The sequence below is a fragment of the Syngnathus floridae genome, chromosome 5 (genome assembly GCF_059516105.1).
Source record: "Syngnathus floridae isolate MCC-2025c chromosome 5, RoL_Sflo_1.0, whole genome shotgun sequence".
Classification (NCBI taxonomy): Eukaryota; Metazoa; Chordata; class Actinopteri; order Syngnathiformes; family Syngnathidae; genus Syngnathus; species Syngnathus floridae.
This window is the reverse complement of record NC_142417.1, coordinates 15,368,036-15,391,359: the sequence shown is the minus strand read 5'-3', so window position 1 is coordinate 15,391,359 and position 23,324 is coordinate 15,368,036. Positions and strand designations below refer to the sequence as shown.

General features: G+C 41.2%; 1 protein-coding gene and 1 long non-coding RNA gene across 2 annotated transcripts in view; one reads left to right on the top strand and one right to left on the bottom strand.

The window, feature by feature from the left end:
- The window catches only part of tncb (tenascin Cb), a 107,645-nt gene that overhangs the window by 18,020 nt on the left and 66,301 nt on the right, over positions 1-23,324 (bottom strand). The window contains exons 7-14 of the mRNA XM_088375883.1: positions 11,731-12,277; positions 9,139-10,359; positions 8,211-8,474; positions 8,008-8,123; positions 7,336-7,489; positions 3,646-3,915; positions 1,698-1,883; positions 115-204 (exon numbers count right to left, since the gene is read on the bottom strand). Coding sequence (XP_088232009.1) covers positions 115-204; positions 1,698-1,883; positions 3,646-3,915; positions 7,336-7,489; positions 8,008-8,123; positions 8,211-8,474; positions 9,139-10,359; positions 11,731-12,217 — 2,788 coding nt within the window. The 5' untranslated portion in view covers positions 12,218-12,277. The remainder of the gene's footprint in view (positions 1-114; positions 205-1,697; positions 1,884-3,645; positions 3,916-7,335; positions 7,490-8,007; positions 8,124-8,210; positions 8,475-9,138; positions 10,360-11,730; positions 12,278-23,324) is intronic.
- LOC148398382 (uncharacterized) lies at positions 5,023-7,568 on the top strand. The gene is made up of 3 exons (XR_015858565.1): positions 5,023-5,528; positions 5,618-5,657; positions 7,360-7,568. It is a non-coding gene; the product is annotated as an uncharacterized LOC148398382 (long non-coding RNA).

Here is a 23,324-nt window from a genome sequence, read left to right as displayed (position 1 = left end):
ACAAACATACAAACATACATAGTGTAACTGCTGAATGATGGACATTACTGACAATTACAGACATTGTTAAAGTTAACATTAATTGTCTTATGGTAGTAAGTGAAATCTTCATACCGGTCACAGCATTGGTGGTCGTGGGCAGACTCTCTCGTTCCCCTTTCACTGCTGTCACTCCCATTCCATACTCTGTGCCGGGTCTCAGACCTAGGTAACCATGCAAAATAAACAAAATCAACCAACTGATATGGTTGTTTGTCCAAATTCCTCTATCTTCCCTGAGCTGAATGGCTGGGAGTCTGTCTCGTCAAGTGGCCAGCTGTTTCTGCTAATGGCTTCAGTGGCCATGGCAAACACAAAAACACTTTCATGTGGCATGATAGCACAATAGGTTGCAGCCAAATTGCATTTCATGGTAAGCTTGAGCTCCTTGTGGAACACGGCTGGTGTGTTTGCATTGATGGATCTATAGGGCCCTTGTCGTGCAGCAGAAACACTACTCCCAATGATACCGCTGGCTTTGGAAAGCCTTTGGTTTCCACAATTAAGCCCTCTCTCGGCCTGATCGCCTTTAATTCCTTTATTAACTCCCACAGAGGTCATCACACACAGAGTTCTGCAGCATGAAATTACACCTAATACCCAGGAAACTCATTATCAATAAAATCACGAGCGTGAAGGCAATTACAGATAATAACTGTGTGAAAGCACTACTGAGGTGTGTGGTGAAGAGGGGGACGTCTGCTGAATGGACACTATGCTTTATTTCCATGAGATGGGCCTCCCAAGGACAAAGAATTGTGCCAGACAAAGACACCATTTGACAAAGTTTTTCCCCTCTCTTATTGTGTCTAATCAACAAACTACGACAAAATAAAAAAATAAAAAAAATAAAAAAACAAAGCTCAAAGCGCTGCTTTATAATGTCAACAGCATTGATAGATGAAAACATGCCCATGTCTCTTGCTTGAGCAAAAGAGAAATAAGCAGCATACTGATTCAATTTAAACAGTGAATGCCAAACCCCCTGGGTGGTTTTCTCATAAGGCAGCCTTATTGTAGACGGGCAAACATTTCGCAATCCAAAACAAAGGAAAGCTACTGCAGAAATCAGCTGGCAGAACACAACACTGTCCAATTATTAAGACAGACTGCACGTCCAAATAATGAGAGTAAACACTTCATACTGTCAAAACTTGCTTTTCACTTACAGTGACGTAAGATGCAGACAGAGCAGTGACACAACTCAGAAATCATTGTTTGTGCCAGGAATAGAAAAACCTTGCATTCAGCGATGAAGCTAAAGTACCTTTCGTTTGGACACACATTAACTGGTCTAAGGTGATAAAATATATTGAGTACTTTTGATATATAAAATGGATATGGTAAATGAACAGATAAAAACAGGAAGCGTGCCTTCTGTACCCATTTGCGGCAATAATCATAAACGTCATTCAACATTTCTATCTCTGTTGTGAACTTCATATTCTTTGTGCTTAACTGATATTAGAGACAAACCATGGATACCAATGTTATTACGCATCTTGAAACTGAATTTCAATATTTCTATTTTCATAGCAAACGGCTATTTGAGATGCTGGGCAGACTGCCCAACTTGCCAATGTGCAATATATCTTTCTACTGGATGGTACAATTATTAGTTACTGGGTGGACTGTGGAGGTACAAGGAGTGTGCATACCAATTATCTTAGCCTGTGTTGTGTCTTGGAGTCCGGCAGGAAAGAGTAGCTCTCTGTGCTCGCCTCCAGACAGAGGCCCGTACTTAATGCGGTAGCTGTCCACCTGAGCGTGGCTGTTTTTCCACTCAAGAGTGATGCTTTCATCAGTCAGCTCCAGCTTCTGAAGGTCCCTGGGGGCATCCAAGTCTAACACACACAGAGAAGTTGATTTCATACTGATGCTAAGTTCTGACAAGTTGTTTCCATTAGAGTGAGAGCGGCCCACCACAGGAAATGCGTATTCATCATTATTCTAAACTTGGTGGGATATGTGGCCCTTTGAAAACCAAACATTATTAATTACACCGCAGTAGGACTTCTTTCCTCATAAACCTGTAGAATGTGTGGTCCTTCACATACCCCTCTCTCTTTCTACCTCATCTAGGTGATACAATAATATACCGTACAGATTCAATACCTGTTTGTGGAGAATAGGTAGTAGTATGTAGCTTTTTATTCAGGTAATGCAGATTTAGATTGTTACCATTTAGAACAGTGTTTCTCAACAGCTGTCACTTAAGAACCCGGATTTTCCTTTATTTGCGTAGTTGTGACCCACATTTTTAGATGTTTGAAACAAGAAAGAACACATTTTGTCCAAAATAGCCTCTGCTAACACAGGTATTAACCTGGCATGAGCCAGACTGATGAATTGTGAATCGCTGAAAGGATTCTTTGCAGTGTCAATCTGGGATCGCTCCACTGTGATCTGCTGGGGAAAGGAGGGACAACTGAGTACAATACTGATAAGTTGAGTGAGCGATGTGGCAACTTATGCAGCCAACCATTTTTTTGTTTTGACCTCTCACGACAATGGAAATCCTTGTCAAGAAGTAAAAGAAGCACAAACCTCTTTTCCAGTTAAAAATGCAAAAAGTGCCTCTTGCTGCTCTTCATGCAAAAGGAATTTGTGAGTACTAAGTCTTCGAGAACAAAATTACATGCAGTGTCCATGCATTCGTGCGCCGATGGCCACAGCGCTTCTTATTTTCCACGCAGCCTCATACCACCAGACTCGCCAACAGCTTCTTTCTCCAGGCTGCTAGGACCCTGAACTCGTTACCCCCTTCTGCGTAGCGTGCGACACTGTTGCGCTATTTTCTGGAATGTCTGCTGTACGCGCACTTGCTCCTTTTTTTTTTTTTTTTTTTTTGTTTTTTTTTTTGCTCCTCTTATTTATTTATTTGTTGTGTTATTTATTCATTATTTATTCAGCACGCTGTTGTTATACTTGTTTACTTGTTTGTCTGTTGTGGGCCATGTCTTGTCACCGTGGGATAGGGGGGAACGAAATTTCGGTTTCTTTGTGTGTCTTTGGCATGTGGAGAAATTGACAATAAAGCTGACTTTGACTTTGACTTTGACTTTGACCCTGCCCCCAAACAAATTATTGCTTTGTGGTCGGTCTGTACTACCAGTGGCTCTGTTTGGAGAAAATTCCGAGCTGGATTTACAAGATGTTTTTGTGAACTCACAAATACCACGAGAATTCAGCTAGCAGGTAAAGTAACACATGTAGATCCTTTGCTAACACATGTATTGTTTATTACACCTTCAAAATGAGTATGACCTACCGGCAAAAGAACATTGCTCACTGTGACATCCGCTAGCCAGCTAGGCTGAGCTGCCCTGTCTTTGTTTATAAACTAGTGACTCAAAGCAAGAAAGCCAGACTTCCTGTTGCTCACTTAATTATGTTCAACTTGGGAGCTGGGAACACCTCTGTACTGTAGTAGAAAAAAATCTAAATAATAATGTTTTACTAGTTGTCCACAACCCACCCAAAATGGATACACGACCCACTTTTGTGTTCCGACCCATCGGTTAAGAATTACTGGTTTAGAATACAGTGGAGGAAAGAAGATACATTTCCACATCTGAAAAGGTTCTTACCGTGTGTATTTCTTACCTGTGAGGAATGAGTCATAAACAGGGACACTGGACCGTTCTCCACTCCGGGCTGTCAAAGACACCTCATACTGGGTGTCTGGGATGAGGCCCCCAAAGTGGTATTGGGTGTCTGTGGAGGAAAGCTCAACCACACTGTGATCAGCAGGGCTGGCGCCAGGCCCAAAGGAGATGCTGATCCCATCCACATGGGCCACAGGTTGGACCCACGTCACCAGCGCTGTTGTGTCCGTCACATCCCGTATGTTCACCTGGCTCGGGGCGTCAATTCCTGGAGAAGTAAACCACACATAACTAAATGTTGTTTCCTTGTTTCAAAACACGGTGAGATTATGACACTTAAGAACCGAGTAATTAACTTTTCCATTTCCTAGGGGTATGCAGTTTTAATACAATGCCACGTCAAGTGTAAAAACACAAAAACAACAAAAAAACATTGCACAGACCAGTGAAACAGACTCCATGGAAACGAGACTAATTAAACTCTGTTAACAACACTTGTTTTTGTAATGTGCAAGATCACAAACTTGCAGTGGTGGACTGTAAGTAACAAAGTCATTTTTCTTGAGGAAGTACGACCAGTCCTATATACTGTCACCCCAAAGTCATCTGTTATATCTCTAGTAGAACTGCGACCCAAATGAGGTTAAGCTGGCATATGGGAAATGAATGGCTGATGTTTGTAAAAATTTTACAATTTACTGGTTTGCATTTTGTTTTGGAAATGTTGTACTTTGACTTCACTACCCTAGAAAAGCAAACATACCTTTGATTCTATAATATCACTAAAAATTACTAGTGACTGACGCATTGGAGGTTTAAAAAAAACTCAGTTTCCATTTCTTGTGTTCAAGCAGTGTTGCTGTATCTGCCCCTTACACATCAGCTACTCAGTTTGCTTGCAGGTAAAATCCAAGTCCGAGTGGAAAGGTGATGTGCAGCATCTGTCAGGAACTTGGAAGGCATTGAAGACTAAGCTGCCTCTCCTCTTTCGTATCATCCGTGGCTATACCTGAACTGTATGAGCTCACAGCGCTATAGAATGATTCATATGGTTTTAAATCTGTTTACCACACCCATTTTTGTTCATGGCCCTCAAGGACTTACGGAATCAGGAAGACGTCATGGATTTGCTTTTTTTTTTTTTCCCAGTCGTTAAAACGCGCAGAATACCTGAGTCAAGCGCTTGCTAATGCATCTGAAAAGAATAGCTTAGTAAGTTTTAAGTGCTTTTTATTGACTCTCGTGTATACAACTTAATACGTCGATGAATCGCTTGATGAATCTTAATCGCTTGATGAATCCAGTTACAGTTCTTAAAATGATAGTCAACCCCCAAATTGTTTTCACAATAATATGTTGTATGTGGACCCAGTAGTCTAAACGCAAGACTCTGATTAATGCTTTTTTTGTGGAATATGAATTGAACAGGCAAAATCCCCCTCTTTTTATCCATTTCCAGGAAAGCCATTTTGCCACTTGCTGTCGACTGAAAATGACATCGCAGTTGCCAGGTCTCAGGTCACAACCAGTCACGCCTCAGTTTCAGAAAACTGGTGATCCGTGATTAGTTGTGATGGATTTTGCCTGTTCAATACATATTCCACAAACAAAACGTTAATCAGACCACTGTGTTTCCACTAGCTGGGCTACACAGAACATTTTATTACAAAGAAAACTTTGGGGTTGGCTTCCCTTTTAAGGCATACTTACTGATTGCATAGTGACGTCACACTGTGCACAAGCCCCAGCCACTCTCGTATGTGGCAGTACGCCGCTTTCTCCCAATAGTTGCGACAAAGTAATAAAACTCAGTATTATTGCTGACAGATCACATTATGTTGAACGAGTCCGCCCTGCTCACATGGCGCTTTGTGCATTCAGGTATGATGTATTCTATTGTACTTTTTTTACATTCTTGAAGGAACCAGGTCTTCTCCACCTAAACCAGTTGTCTTTTTTTTTTTACACAGGAGCTAAACAAGTACAGGGAGCTACAGGTAATATGTCAAGGTAATAACTCATTTTTGATACAACTAATAATAATAATATAAGGGTAGATAAGGAGGAGATTTTGCATGTTTCAGTAAAAAGCACCTGCGCTAGACACATTTCTCAGACACAAATTAAATACTTCACTACTTATTGCGGGATAACTTGCGCGGGTTAAAACTATTACTACCATTTAATTCATTATTGCCATTTTGTGTGAGCAGTGACAAAAAAGTTTAATGATATTATTTCATGGGTAAGAGCTCTCTCTCTCTCTCTCTCTCTCGCTCGCTCACTCTCTCTCTTTCTCGCTCTCTCTCGTACGCAGGCACGCACACACACACACACACACACACACACACACACACACACACACACACACACACACACACTGATTTAAAAAACAATCAAAACACCTTTGTACAAGATTCTTGTGTGTCTTCACTTTGGTTCACAGCACACACCAATTGTCTCTTCCACTGGATAAGGATTCCTCCATACAGACCAGAGTATTGTGCATATTATTGCAATTTCAGAAATGCAAGCGCAGACATTCTTTTGTATTTATGAGGTCATTTAAACTTTGTGCAGATCAAAGCTCTGTGAAGGACACTTTTTCATAAAGGCTAGAAATGACGTGTCAAACCCAGGCAACTTGAGGAAAGACATCCTGTGATAATCTACATTTGAACTGAGTACAAACTGTAAGTGTCTCATTGAGTGTTGCAAGACATTCAATAGACAAGATAGCCTGAACAACTAAAAAAAACGGATCCCGCTAATCTAATTTAGGATTGACATATATGTAATCTGCGTGCAGAAAATGGCATTGGACCTTTTTGAATTTGTCTTTTAGTACTACTCCAGAGATGCATTGGAAAATAAAATCAAAGGACACCTAGAAGTTAGAGTTATTGTTTTTTTTTATCTGGTCAATGAATATTGCTGTCAAAATCTTTAAAAAACGCCTTATCATTAACCACTCTAATGAAGACACAGTTTTTTATACTTAGCCTCTAACCAATGGAATTATTGAACTAATCAGACATGCTTGCACATGTCATGCATGTCAGTGTGAATCAATCAGATATACTGTATGAAGGATCCGACTGATTTTGCCTCCAAAGGAGACAGGTTACACCTTTTTTCCTCATGGTTTAACACGCTTAAAAGTCCCTAGCTGTCTTGTCTGTGACATGCTTTCGGCATTTTCCATTACACCAACGATCAATAATTATACACTCTTATTTGAGTCTTGCTGAACTCAGCCTGTTTTATGGAGGCGGTCCTGTTCAAGCCAATAAAGGCACTCCCTCCATTTGATTTAAAGTAATTTTGTTTGGAATACCAAACAAGACAATAATAAAGGTTTAATATCAACAAAGTACTCGTCTTTAACAGGTTTTCCTCCTCTGTTAATACATTTTTGCTGAAGGAATCTCCTGTGACCTAAAATATATATTTACATTGAGAAAAACTAAAATATTGTGAATAAAATATTAAAACAAGAAAAATTATGTGCAATAGTAAACGCAAAACATTTAAGTAGACTGTTAAATATCCAGCCCATTGTGTACAGTACTGCTACTACTACTACTACTACTGCTACTACTACTACTACTACTACTACTACTACTACTACTACTACTAATAATAATAATAATAATAGCTTGCAGCATGAATACATATGTACACTTACTTGTAACAACATTCTTTGAGGCAGGTGGTCCGCGCTTCTTGTTCTTCACTACCTCCAGTTTGACTTCGTACTCCTGGCCAGGGCCCAAGCCAGACTGCTCAAAGGTTGTGTCTGGTCGGCCAAGGGAGCTCAGAATCTCACCATCTTCCTCTTTCTGGGAGAACCAAATAAAACCACTGAGCAGTGCTTTTCAGTGTCTCAGTGTGTTGTCAAAGCATGGCCTGAAACATTGCTTAAATTACAATGTATTGTCAATATAATAAATGTAGAAAAAAAACACTGCATCATAACATCATGACATTGTTTCATTGAATATATCCACACACTGTTTGCTATTATGAGTATGCCTACATGATGCCTTTTTTCCACTGAGCAGAACTCATACAGGCACATACAGTTCAGAGAACCATTTTTCCACATCAGTGACTGATTGGAAATCAATCACAAAGCATGAAAGTCAGCATTGTGTAGCACTACACTTATGAGTGAGCGATGAGACATAGACCATCTTTTAATAGACTTTGAATTGGTTGGCAGTGTTTTCAAATGTTTCTGAGCAATGGAGGCAAAACTTATTCAAAATGAAGATCATTTCAAAATTTTGCTTCTTTATACAATGGGTTGAACTACTGTAGTCTTATATTGTAAATAGTCATTGCCAGCATTACTCACAGTGTTTCTGAAGATGAGATTCCATCCATCAAAGGGGATGTCCAGGGGGTCCCACTGTACCTCCACAGACGTCTCACGCACTGCTTTGAACTTCAGGCCCTCTGGCTCGGGAAGGTCTGGGATGTTTAGAAACAGTTAATTTACGATCTTTTTAATTGGCTTGAGACTGTTTTATAGTCACATATAAACTGGAACTCTCATACGTGTTGCCACCCTTGCGCTAACAGGAATGCTCCTCTGGTTGTTGAGAACAGCATAGACGCTGATCAGGTATTCAATGCCTGGTTCGAGCTCTCTAATCGTAGCCTTCTTCTGGTCACCGGGCACCCGCACATCCAGCTCCAGACCTCCGGGCGATGTAGGAATGTAGATGATGTAGTACTCTGTCACGCGCATCTCATTCTCCCAAGACAGATCCACCGTCTCAGGTGTGACCTCTTCCACAGTTAGGTCCTTTGGAGGTGAAACTGAGGAAAACAGAAAGTACATGCCACGCTTAAAATGAGAACTATAAATAAACAAACATATAAATAAACTACATATTTTACACGAAACCTTGTGGAAGGTTTTGAATTGGGCCAAGGAAAACATTCTTTATCAGAGAAACCCCATGTAGCACGACAGCTGACAGGTGTATGGGCTGTTTGCAAGTCAATCACAGGGTGATAATGAATAGGGAAGGGAGTAGCAGCTAGTATATAAGTTTCAACACTCCCAATGGGCCTTGGGTGTGTTTTTATTTTTACCCTTTCTGTTGTATGGTAATTGTCAACCCCTAAAAAATAAAATGAGCATTATTGCTACGCAATTGGATGGGCACCAAATTGCATTTGATTGTTTTTTAATTTAACATGAACTATTATTTGTTTTTGGGTAACCCAAGGAATATTTTATTATTTCAATCATTACAGATTTACATTCGTTCACAAGAATCATCATTGTAGTTTTTCCCCCAATAACAAGAATGGCCAGTCAAGCAGTTGAGATAGTGTCCAATCTACGTTTATGCATGATTGCATTTATTATGTTTAACGTTATAATACTATTCAGATCTCAAATGAGCATTGCAAGCAGTTTAGTAAGTACAGCAAAATCTGAAAGCCAAAGCAATGATCAAGCTATTATCCTTACCTGCAGAGCAGTCTTCACCAATGAAACCCTCATCGCAGAGGCACACTCCATTTTCACAGCGACCCTGATTCTGGCAGTCCCCAGGGCAAGTTAGAAAGGAGCAGTCCAGCCCAGCGAAGCCTTCGTAGCATACGCAGATGCCGTCATTGCAATATCCTCGGTCCAGACAGTTTTTAGGACATGTCTTCTCACTGCAGTCCTCACCAGTGAAACCTTTGTGACAAACACACTGACCGTTCACACAGTGGCCACGGCCGAGACAGTCATCAGGGCACGTCAGTTCACCACATCCTTTCCCGGTGAAACCAGCAAAGCACACACACTTGCCATCCACACACTCCCCACGTCCCATGCAGTCTTTAGGACAGGTTTTGATGCTGCAGTCCTCGCCGGTGAACCCTTTATTGCATATACACTGGCCGGTAACACAGCGCCCATGATCTTGGCAGTTGTTAGGGCAGGACAGCTCACTACAGTCTTCACCTTGGTATCCTTCATCACACAAACATTCCCCGTTTATGCACTGTCCTTTGTTGCTGCAGTTTTCAGGGCATGACAGAACAGAGCAATCATCCCCTTCAAATCCCGGGTCACAGATGCATTTGCCATTGAAGCAATGGCCTCGCTCATTGCAGTTCTGGGGACATGTAAGCTTGGAACAATCTTCTCCGCTGTAGCCGCTTTGACACACACACAGTCCGCTCACACACATGCCGCGGTTGTTACAGTGGCCAGGACAAGTGAGTTCGCCGCAGTCTTCTCCGGCAAAGCCATCATCGCAGAAGCAAGTGCCATTGATGCAGCGTCCACGGTCGTAGCAGTCGTTTGGACAGATGAGCTCGGAGCAGTCAAAGCCCGTCCACGGCTCGTCACAGACACACTCGTCATCAACACAACGCCCACGACCCAGACAATTGTTGAGGCAGTTTGTCTGGGAGCAGTCCTCCCCAATGAAGCCCTCCTCGCACAGGCACGCCCCTTCAACACAATGCCCATAATCACCGCAATCCAGCAGGCATAGCTCAGTACTGCAGTCGTAACCGCTGAAGCCTTCAAAGCATTCACATTTCCCGTCCACACAGCGGCCCTGGTCCTGGCAGTCATTAGGGCATTCAGGTTCTGTGCAGTTGGGGCCTTTCCATCCTGGCTCACATACACAGCTGCAGGTGTCAGCACTCCAGTTTCCATGGCCATTACAGTAAGGCTTTGTGGAGACTTCACCTGATAGATGAGAAAAGAAGAAGACATTTTTCAAGAACATTTTGAACACACTTCAGTAAGGTAACACAAGCATGCAGTATTAATCCATTGTTAAGCATTGAATTTTCTGAAACCAGAAGCGGAATCAGCGATTATAGTCACATTACTCCATCTTATTGTTTTATTTTCATGATCTTCATTAGCAAACACCCTTTTGCATTCTCGCTCAATCAAACTAAGACAAGAGAAGTCAATTTCACTGTTTTCTAATTGTGGCGTCAAACAAGGTCAGTGTCTTCACATTAATTAATATCCATCTGTCCGTCCGTCCGTCCGCCCGCCCGCCCGCCCGTCCGTCCGTCCATCCATCCATCCATCCATCCATCCATCCATCCATCCATCCATCCATCCATCCATCCATCCATCCATCCATCCATCCATCCATCCATCCATCCATCCATACAACCAACCATCCTTCCACGCAACCCAACCCATATATTGCTTGTCCCCACTGGGATCGCGGGCATGCTGGAGCCTATCCCAGCAGTCATCAAGCAGTAGGAAACCAGTTGCCAGCCAATCGCAGGGCACAAAAAGACGAACAACCATCCACACTCACACTCACCACTACGGGCAATTTGGAGAGCTCAATCGGCCTACCATGCATGTTTTTGGGGGGTGGGAGTACACTGGAGTGCCCAGAGAAAACCCACGCAGGCACGGGGAGAACATGCAAACTTCACACAGGGAGGGCCGAAGGTGGACGTGCCAACCAGTGCGCCACTGTGCCGTCCATGAATATTGTCATCATTATTATAGTAATATATCATAACATTATTTGTAAAACATTCAAGGTAATTTGAGCTATCAATGTAATGTAATATATTGCAGTGTGTATCAAACTGGTAGCCCTTCACACTAATCAGTACCCAAGAAGTAGTTGTAAAAGGTTGTTGACTTGTGTTGTAGAGTGTATCAAAATTCCACTCCCTCAATGAAGTCAGTGCCATTCAGCATAGTGAGATTTTTATTTGATATTCCAAGTTGCAAACTTTGTGTTGCTTCAAAGCACACTCTGACACAATTTATGTATCACACTAAAACCTTTACAATCCTTTTTGTGTCAGTAGACAGCACTGAAAAAGAATGGGAATTAATTTGCATTTAAAAGTTTGCCACTGAGCTTTTGATTTTTACATCTACAGTGAGCGTTGTTTGAGATGACTATACAAGATATCAGGTTTTGAAATGATGTTGGAATTGCTGGAACAGTAGTGATGGATTTTCTTTTCGGTCTTTTCATGCACACCTTTGAGCAAGGCTTTTAAAGAGATTTATTTATATCACATGTTCGCCACCAAATTCCACATACAGCATGACATTTTAACTTACCAGTCACTTGAGATCCACAGCACCCTACACCACTGGCACACTGCTCTCTCAGACTGGAAAGTTCCGACTCCAACATCTCCAGTCTGTTCAGGATTTCTTTTATATCAGGTAGCTGATTGTTGCAGCCACACGCCTGCTTGGGGATATTGATGCGGTGGGTAAAGACGATCTGATTGTCACCATCCACCGTGTGCTCCATGTGCTCTGTGTTCTGCATGTCCAGTGGGCTATTCTTGTGATTGGGCAAGGTGCCGCCAGGTGACTCGAGGTCCACGGAACAGAGGGATGTAGAAGGAACATTGATGTTGTAGACGTGGTTGAAGACGACTGGGTGTTCAGGGTTTGGCAGGGTGTGGTTCTCTTGGTTCTTCTTAGGCATTAAAGCCTCTCTGCGATGCCGTATGACCTTCTTAACCAGGCCAGCGGTGGAAAGCTGGAGGACCATGGCCACAATCACGCAGCCAAAGATGAGGCCTTTCATCCCCATGATGACCTTTTGTTAGCACCAAGAGTGAAGTCTACACTGTTCCAATTCTTCCTTTGCAACCTTTCATAAAAGACAATGAAAACATAAGTGAGGGAAAGGATGAAGATTTGATTGACTCTTTTCTTCGATGTTGTCAAGTCAATATTAACACACACACACACACACACACACACACACACACACACACACACACACACACACACACACACACACACACACACACACCACACACACACACCCACACGCACAACACACACACACGCACACATTTTTTTCCCCACAAAGTCAATACTACTCTTCAGACCTGAAATGGAAAAATATCCACGTATTTTATAATAATAATAATTATTATTATTATTATTATTATTATTAGTAGTAGTAGTAGTAGTATTAGTATTTTACCAATTTCCAAAGTGTGGCTCTGGATATTGGGTTGCTCTTTCTTTTTCCCTAAAAAGCAATGTTTTGGGAGATGCCAGTGATGTGTAATAATCTACAGTATATTGTCATTGTTTATAAATGCAAAGTATTATTGCAACTTGAAATGCCAACTTGAGTGATGTACCATACAACTATATCAAAATCATGATTTTCTCTGTTTGTTCACACACATGCAGTGACAAAGAAGAGACCAGTCAGAACCTTGAATTTCATAATTCTATGGTTTTCAGTGAGATTGCAATGTTTTACCAGGCATAGCCATATTTGAACTTGCTTACTGGGTTTCTATGAGCAGACACAATGTGGTGCAATATGATTCAAGAATAATGCATTTCAAAGTGGAACAATTTCATTTGATTCGATTCAGCGGGATTATGATTCAATTTGATAAGGTATGGCTCAGTTAGTGTATGATGCAATGAGTGAATTATGAATTAACTTGTCAGTACTGTAAATGTGGTATTTCATTCAAAGAAATTCATGAAAGACAGAAGTGTATTTGTAGCTTTTGTCATGTTATTAACAGGTAAAACCACTCAGAAGCCCAAACTATTAAAGGTACTACCAATTATATTCCAAGAAATAACAAATCATCATACTCACTAGTAAATTTGCGATTGTTTTTTGTCTGGTTGAAGCTATACTGAGACCTAGTTATTAGTTATTTTTAATATAATCTTAAAGTGGATTTGCCAGTTCAGGGTGTCCCTGAGCTACTCCCCGATGACTGCTCGGATAGGCTCCATCACGCCCACAACCCCCGTGCAGACAAGCGCTCCAGAAAATGGATGGATGGATGTTAAAGTACTAAACCTATTTTCCAACATAAATGTTTTTGTTACACCCCTAACAAGTGCCATAACACATTTTTCTGTTTACTATCATTTGATTTCATAATTGAGGAATAACAATTTGTGTTACCTTTTTCTTATTGAATACTTCCACATACTGGTTTATAAACCATGACGGAATGGTTAATGGGGTTAATTTAGGGCAGCTATTGCTTGGTTTAATAAATTATTTGAGTATAATTACCCCAAAACCATCAATTTCCTTTATCTTGTTTTTATATCACAAATGGTGAACTCTACAACACACAAAAGCTTCTACCGATGTTTTTTTTTCCATTTAAGCCTGTCTTTTCATTTGGGATACATAGTGTGCTTTTGACATTCACTACAGTACAATAACTGCGACTAGATAGACGGTGTGTGAACATGGAGGTCAGAAAATGTATTTTTTGGACGATGTTAACTTAAGACAAGGCTCAACAACAGTCTGCTCTTTCCTCTGCAGATGACAGCTGACAGAATACAATGGCTGAACTATCTGTGGTCAGCATGTAAAGCACACCAGTCTGCAGCTTCATTGCTACCTGGAAAATAGCAGGTCAGCATTTCCAAATAGCCTTCCTGGCAACCACTGAGGCTTCTTTGAGTTGTGTAACATGATTCTCATTACCTTTTACCAAACCTCTCGGAGACATGATTTGTTTAGAAGGTATGATGGAAAGATTTGCTTAGCTTGTGCTTTTGTTCTCATCCTTTTAACTACTGTGTTTTTATTTGAAAGAGTACCAGATTACTAATCAAGTTCAGACTATCTGTGTAGGCGTCAAGCTGTTGATAGCACAAACAGATGAAACATGTACTATGTAAACTTTTTTGGGGAATTAATTTGATTTCCACATAAATTGGTCATAAAACGGCTCGATATGATCTTTATCTGAGCCACAGTGTGCTTGAACTGACACCACAAAAGCCCTAGGCTTCTCCTAATAAAGAGCCAACTCAGTAGTAGCTCATCTCTAAGGACTTGGGCTTTGGAGTTAGAAGGCTCAATTCCGGCTATAAAAAAAAAAAAAAGGCAGATGCTAGACGACAAGAGAGCTGCCCTAGAGCAAGGCACAGCTCATGAGCTGTTCACTCATCCCTTTCATTCTGCCATCTTTCCTTGCATACCTGAATGTCTGAGATCTGGTATATCCACCTATCCATTTTCAATGTCACTTGTGCATTTTCAATGTCACTTGTATTTATTATGCTGCGGTCAGGCTGAAGGTGAGTTGAGTGTTTCGATTACATTTAAATTCAATGTAGTAGTTCGCATAGATAGGTCCACAATCATATGCATGTTGGGTGGTGGGGAACCAAGATAGCATTTAGTATTAGCCAAAGTTTATCACAATCACGGGCCATCTGATTCACTGGCATTGTCAAAACTTTGATTTATTGTCAGAGGAGAAGGAGGAGCCTCTTCTCATTTCTGCAGCAAATAACAACTACCCTGTAGCGAACTAACATATACTACGAGTGAGACATGTGGGACAAAACTATATATCGCATTCAAACTATATATCGTGTTGAGGCTTTCGCAGCAGACTTTGGGTGGAAGGCAAACAATATCTGTCCGAGGACTAGTCGTCAATGAATTGCTCATGCACACAAACAATTATTCACACACACATTCATGCCCAAGCACAATTTAGGGTCTTATTCACTAGAGTTTTGTGTATGCCAAAATGGGTGCAAACTTGATTGACCACACAAATATTAATCAAACACAACTGGGCATCTGCCAAATATGGAAAATGTGTAGTTAATTTTGCATGTTGTAAGAGGAGAAGATGCAATACATTAATTTAGCTTGCGCAATGCGATTCATATACATATACATATATGTGTATATATGTATATATATATATATATATATATATATATATATATATATATATATATATATATATATATATATATATATATATGCACGCACATATATATTTATATATACATATATATATATACATATATATATGTATATATAAATATATATGTGCGTGCATGTGTGTGTGTATGTGTGTTTGTATTACATGCTGCCATATGTGGAAACAACAAAAACAGAGGAATTGTTGGCCAGCCAGTATGTGTTAAGACACAGCAGGTACTGATCCACGAGACATGTTCAGTCTTCTATTCTCCACGTGTGACTAGACAAACTGACAGATGAGCTCAAGTGCGGAAGGATCCCATGGCTTCACCCACCAATCTCATGATTAAACAGGTAGGGAACTGCAAGTGTGATAATGTAGCCTTCTGCTGGGAGTGATGACAAACCAAACCCAGGGGGGCACAGAAATCCTCTCAGTGTCTCAATCGCTGAGACACTATGTCGCTTGTGCTCATTGGGGCTTGCACACCAGTAGGGAAACACAGACGGCTGTAAGCATCTTAAACTAGGGATAAGATCAATGAAATGGCTGAAAACTTGCTTTGAGTCGCAGCTCAGGTTTTAGTTCTGGCCGGATGGTTGGCTTTCTCACTTTGAAGGCTGGCTCCTCGCCACATGGATCTCTAAACAAGGCAACCTCGACAGACCAGTGCAGCTTTGTGGGAAAATCTGGCTCCAGGATACTGCTTTATTCTGAAATAGATTAAACAAACCTCTACAGCATCTGAGAAACATGTTTACTCTTATACCTTTACTGCCTGCTATGTACTGCAGTACATGCAGAATTCAGAAATGTGCATCCATGAGTTTTGCAGATATTGTGTGGTAGGTATTGCGTTCCAGAAGGGTGGTGGTGGTTGCTGGTGTGTGTGTGTGTGTGGGGGGGGGGGGGGGGGCAGTAAGGCTTAGAGGCTGTCTCCCCTATGGTGGACAGACAGGTGGAGGGGACGGGTGGCAAGGAAATGATGACCCGAATACAAGAGGGTATGCTAATATGGGATTTGGGGAAACTGGTGAAAAATCATGGATTGTCTGAAAAGGCAAGATGTGTAACTTTAAATTAAATGTGGTCATATAAAAATGTATTAAGTGTCATTTCCAATGTTGTCCGATTTGTTCATTGAAAACAAATAGCATTTTACTTGGTTAATCAGCAAATAAGCGCACCAGTATCTTATTCATTAACATGCGTGAATGTGAACAGTATTCCTATACCAATCATAGATACAGTGTCTGAAATTACATTCATGTCAAAGACACTTTTCTACAGGAGAATGTAGACAGCAAGGAGTGATGACTCAGTAATAATTTTCCATTTTTTTTTATCATTTGAACCCCTGATTGACCTCTGTTCTTTCATGAACCCAGTTTGACAGTGAGCATCAAAAGAAAATAGGACTCTCACTCAAATAAATGGTGTTGATGCTTCCATCATTGCTAAAATTAATGGTCGATTTCACACCTCATTACTACCATCCAGACAATTTTAAATTTATGGATCAATTTTATTTTTTTAAGACATACACTATCGTGTATCAAGTAGTGTTGTTACCGACTTTTCCAAATCCAATAAGTAACAACCTACACACACCCACAAACTAAACCCAGCATTAGCGGATTAAGTTGCTAGTTAAATAAAAGCTAAGAAATACAGAAAACATACCATTACTTTGCACCTGGTGTTTAAAGAGCTGAAATTTGCAAAACAAGAAAGAGATAACCGATTTCAATTTTGTGGAAGCAGAACTATTTCCTCTATAGCGCTATCTCAACAGATGTTAATACTCTTTCACAATGTGGATTGTGGATACGTCGGTCAGAAAGTCTCTTCACCTACCGTAATTTACGGACTATAAGTCGCGTTTTTTTTCATAGTTTGGGTGGGGGGGCGACTTATACTCAGGAGCGACTTATATATGTTTTTTTCACAAATTTTTACTTGATCATTAAGACATCACTTACAAGTATAGTTGACCACTTCCCATGTTATTTTTAGTATAGTTGATCACTTCACATGCTTGTATATCTTTATCTTAACATATTCAAAACATAAAAAATAGAGAAAACATCAAATAAAGCAATTAACACTTTAAAGCACCATATCCAAGTCCACTGTATGTACACTTGCTCCATTTTTGCTCCTCTTATCTTTATTATTATTATTTATTATTATTTGTTTATTTATCATTTATTCAACACTCTTATTTATTCATTGTTTGTGCCTTCTTGGTTTTTTTTTGTGTTGCTTGTATGCATATGTGTACTATCTCACCGAGGGATAGTGGAAACGTAATTTCAATCTCTTTGTGTGTCTTAGTATATATAAAAAAAAAAATGACGATAAAGCAGACTTTGACTTTGATAAAACAACCAAAAAGAATTATATTTTCAGACGAAACTGGATGAGGGCGCTCTAAATTTCACTGTTGGCCGTGACTCATCAACTGGGTGGGCTTAAGAAAAATGGCACCAAAAAGAAACTCATATTTTGCAGGTTACAAACTTCAAGTTGTAAAATATGCAACTGAAAACAGTAATCGAGCAGCAGAAAGAAAGTTTGGAGAGCCGTGATGTACCAATGGATTACTATTTCAAGTGACGTCAGCAGCGCGGCGCGGCGGTTGTTTACATACAAACGTGCCCACATAAGGACTACCGGCATCATTAGCGGTGATCATTTCTAAGTGACACGGAGGACAAAGAGTTTGAAGGAATTAAGGATTTGGAGTTACATAGAAGGTTTGAAAAACTTTTATGGCTTTTACGCACGGCCGGTCCTACTCTACTGAGTCGGGGGCCGGCGCTCGGCCGAGTGGCTGTCCCCGAACGGTGCGCGGGGCTCGGACATGGCCATTACGCACGCCCGGTCTGTCTGGAAGTCCACGCCGCCACACGCTTGGAAGTTTGTTTTGTTTAATAAAGAGCCGTTTACCAAACCCACGTCTATCCTTGTACTTTGTTTACGCTACAATATAGTTATATAGTAGATCTGTGGAATAAAGACGAGGCTGACGTCAGGGCGCACGCGCGGCGATGTTGACAAAGGACGAGGAATTTGATCGATGGATTTAATGGAATTAAAGTGCACGGATGGTTTGATAATATTATTGGCTTATATTATAGTTATTTGAAATATAGTTTATCTATCGTTATATGAGCCTGTGGAATATTTTGAAGTGCAAGCGCCCTCAGCCGTGCGCACCCATTGTTGACAAAGAACGATCGATGGATTTAATGGAGTGACACCGATGATTTTATAAACATGTTATTCATGTAATAGTTGTCCTTAATCACTCTATATGTTACGTCAGGCCCGTTCTCAGCTCTTTGTTTGAGTTTGTCACGTTAGCATACCTATCGATTAGCCTGTTGTTGCTATTTAATGAATTGGAGTGACACCGATGGTTTTATAAACATGTTATTCATATAATAGTTGTCCTTAATCACACTATATGTTACGTCAGGCCCGTTCTCAGCTCTTTGTTTGAGTTTGTCACGTTAGCATACCTATCGTTTAGCCTGTTGTTGCTATTTAAGGAATTGGAGTGACACTGATGGTTTTATAAACATGTTATTCATGTAATAGTTGTCCTTAATCACTCTATATGTTACGTCAGGCCCGTTCTCAGCTCTTTGTTTGTGTTTGTCACGTTAGCATACCTATCGTTTAGCCTGTTGTTGCTATCGTTTAGCCTGTTGTCGCTCGTTCGTGACTGTTTTTGGTGTGAGATTTTGTCGAATAAATTGCCCCCAAAATGCGACTTATACTCCGGAGCGACTTATATCTGTTTTTTTTTTTCAATTTTTGGGGCATTTTATGGCTGGTGCGACTTATACTCCGGAGCGAAAATACCGGTACATTCCTCAAACTGACATCATGATTATGTCAAACACATTTGCAATAACCTTGTAACCACAATTATAACCAAGAAGCAACTCGGGGACCATTGCTTTGGCGGAATATTATTTTATTTTGCACCGAAGGAGGATGGACCTATACAAGCTATTTATTTGCATTTGTATGTTTATTTTGGGAATCTCAGTTATATTTAACATAATTTGTATGGGTAAATGATTCACAAGATTAGCTGGAAAATAAATCAAGTCTAAATAATAAATCCATTTTATTTAAAAAAAATGTATAACTGTTTTCCATTTCCAATTTTGCAGACCACTTCCAATACTGCCACAGACCACTAGAGGACCAGGGACCACCGGTTGGCAATCCCTGTAATACACACATGAAATAGGCGGGAAACAGCAAAAACCAGCCACTGTCAAAAAGATATGACCCATTGCCTCAATAGCAATGGTCAGTGGTCAATAAATGGTCAATAGCAATCTCACAGATCACAGGCAGCTTCAACCTTTGGATAGAAATTTGTATCCTCGCTGTCAAGCAGGTCAGTATTATTAATACAAGCAGAAGTTAGAAATTCTCTCAAACTCAGCCAGTTCCAAATGCTCACACATATTTGTAGTTCGGTGAGATTTTCACACATAGCAGGTTGAAGATAAATTATGAAAAATATCTTGTTCTGCAGGCTTTCTGCAGAAGACAAACTGAGCTTCTACAACAGGGTTTTTCAATCCTGGTCCATGGGGTCTGCAACGCATTCAACATTGTGTCTAATATTTTGACTCTCAACAATGATATACAACCACAATAATAAAAATACATTGTCACATCAAAATTGGAACATTATTATTTTCAAAGGCTGAATTTCTAAATAAATAAATATATTTAGCAACTATTGGTAGCTGAGTAAGACTGCACAGCACCTGCCTGATGTCTTGGCAACACAAACTGAATAATGGAGCAACACAACCCACTTGGTGTGTACAACCTGTAAATATTCAAGTTTAACCTTGAAATGGCATCATTCAGTGATGGGAAAGATCCCCAACTATGGACATGTGAATAATCAAGCACATTATTACCGTATTTGCCGGTGTATTGGTTGACCTTTTTCGATCCAAAATTGACCAAAAAAAATCGACCTCGACTTATACACCGAGTCATAAAATTTAACTTCGTATTCATCGCTTCAAATGTGATGGTAACCAAGGCCGTTTCTCATGCATCTCATTGTGCGTCGGTGTGCGTCCGCCAGGCTCATCAAACAGCGAGAAACTGAATCATTATAAAGCGTTCGTCGCATTAACACGCATCCTCAGCAACAATTTCACATATTCTCACCTCAATAACGGACATCGAAAGCCAGGCAGCGACGATGACTGCTAGGGGGAAGTACTGGGTATTGAGCGAATGTGCGAGTCATCGCGCGTCAAGCAACGACAATAACTACCAGTACGTAAACATTCAATCGCCATGTCTAAATGAATGTCGTTGGCACTTAGAAAATATTCGCCAAACTTGGCCAGACTTCCAGGGGAAGAGGCCGAATTTTCACTTGTTCTGGCCGATATGGGGAACCAGCCGAGGCGGACTCTTTATGGCGCAAGAGCCGTTGGCACTTAGAAAATTTGAACCGGGCGGCATGCGCGAGTGCGCGGCCCGCTGGAAGTCGAATGAGGCTCCGCGATTTCATCCGCGGTGCTTATAAAGTGCCGATCCGCTCGGCGGGAGCTATTTTCGGCCACTTGGCGCGTGCGCACGGCCTCCCGGATGTGCCGGGCGGCGTGCGCGAGCTCGCCGGCCGCTGGAAGTCGAATGAGGCTCCGCGATCTCCTCTGCGGTGCTTATAAACAGCCGATCCGCTCGGCGGGAGCTATTTTCGGCCACTTGGCGCGTGCGCACGGCCTCCCGGATGTGCCGGGCGGCGTGCGCAAGCTCGCCGGCCGCTGGAAGTCGAATGAGGCTCCGCGATCTCCTCCGCGGTGCTTATAAAGTGCCGATTCGGTCGGCTTGGAGCTATTTCCGGCCTCCCGTTGGTGCCGGGCGGCGTGCGCGAGCTCGCCGGCCGCTGGAAGTCGAATTAGGCTCCGCGATCTCCTCCGCGGTGCTTATAAACGGCCGATCCGCTCGGCTGGAGTTATTTCCGGCCACTGCGCATGCGCACGGCCTCCCGGAATTTGAACACATTTCGTCAATAAATTTCGCATATTTCTGATTGAATTTTGAAGTTTAATATAATGCAACAATTGAGCTCGACTTATACAAAGGATATATCATAAAATCGTAAATTTCCGTCCAATTTTAGGGGGTCGACTTATACACCGAGTCGACTTATACACCGGCAAATACGGTACCTTCAATCATGACTTAAAGAAATACCATACTTGCTGATAAATACATTGACCACAGTCAACGTGCTTGGAAGGTGAAAGAAAGCTCGAGCAGGTGAGTATTGATTTGGATCCTCCATTTCCACCAAGGTCATAGCTGGAGAGATACCGAGTTGCTGAGGACAGCACTACAACTGTGAGTTATGATAATTCAAAGACAGAAATTAATTTGCAGGAAGCGAACTATAGCTTGAGTCGACTGCTCCATCGGGATTGATGGCTGAGTTTTATGCTGGTTCTCAGAAAAGGTTTTTAACATTTTATCACCGCACGCTCTGGAAGGCACACGCCATTTTCTCTTTCTGGCTGTTATGACAGATGTGGCTGTCGCTGTTGTGCTGAACTACAAGAACCATTGACACCTGCATAAAAAAGATAACCGGAGTGCTCATGGACAAAGTGATGCATTGTTGGATATTATGACTAGACTGATTTCTTGAAAAGGAAATTAACTGAGATGATAAGGAATAGATACAGCTAACTAATAATGATAAAAAAAATGAAATCATTCAAAGTGGTCATGGTTTCCATTAGGCATGAGCTCTGTGTTTCCATCTTCAACATCTTATTGGAGGCAGTACATAAAAGATTTTATGCTTGCTCTTATGATAACATATTTTCAATGGTTGACTCGCCAAACAGATAATGATTTGGGAGGGAATGGTTTTGACAGGTCTAGAGGCGACGCTCATCGGTTCTCAGCCCTGATCCCATTGGGTCTGATGACAGATAACAAAGGAGTAGTAGGGGTTAGTGTGTTCATAGCTGATAAGACCTGAACACACTGGTTTAAGATATCATGCAGCAGAAACACTACCGGTATAGGGAAAGTCGCTGGCAAGGCTGAGCCCCAATCAGCTTTTCAGAGCTGCTGGGCTGATAGAAAGCTTCAGTTGACGTGCCTGATAGCATCCCCAAAAAGTATTTCTCCGAGCAAAACCAATTTTCGACTTTGACGGGAAGATATGGAGACAATGGATGTGAAGCGGTGCTCACCAGGTCAACCGTGCAGCAATCAGAGCTCAATGCCATTTGTATTGTATTGTTATTTGGATGACTTCTTGCTGTGAGGCCCATCAATATTCTTTATGGTTCTTCCCCTGCAGTGCCTCCGTCTTCCGCTTCTGTTCTTGCTGGGTCCAGATGGAGAGGTTGGATGCAAGTCATTGTTCATCAGCTTTTTAACATTACACGATCTTGCTTTATTAGTCTAGTCTGTGTGGTGCGGAGGCTTGGCACCCTTGTGTGTAGCATTAACATATCCACATGCTGTTTTGTCCAAAGACTTGTAAATGCTTACAACTTTGTTCTCTCCAGCTTTTGTGTTGCAGTATAATTACACAAAAAATCTGGCATGTACCTGGCTGCCTATTGTAAAAAGCTGATGACGTAAACTGATGTTGTAGGGCTCGTCAAAATGTACCCCAAGGCATTCCTTCACGTAACAATCAGAAGCATTAATCTCAGAGAAATCATTTTGACAAATAAAACCGTGGGGAGTTTAAGATCAGACAAACCTATTTAGGGCGTGAGTGGCCTAGTATACTAAAGATTTGCGTAAAAATGTCTTGCAGCATGACTGACAAGCTGAGCGATCCCATCACTGAATACTCACTGACCCATTTTGTCTTTCTCAATGCTTATCAAAAAGAACAATTTGAAACTCCGCAAAAGAAAATACCTCATTTTA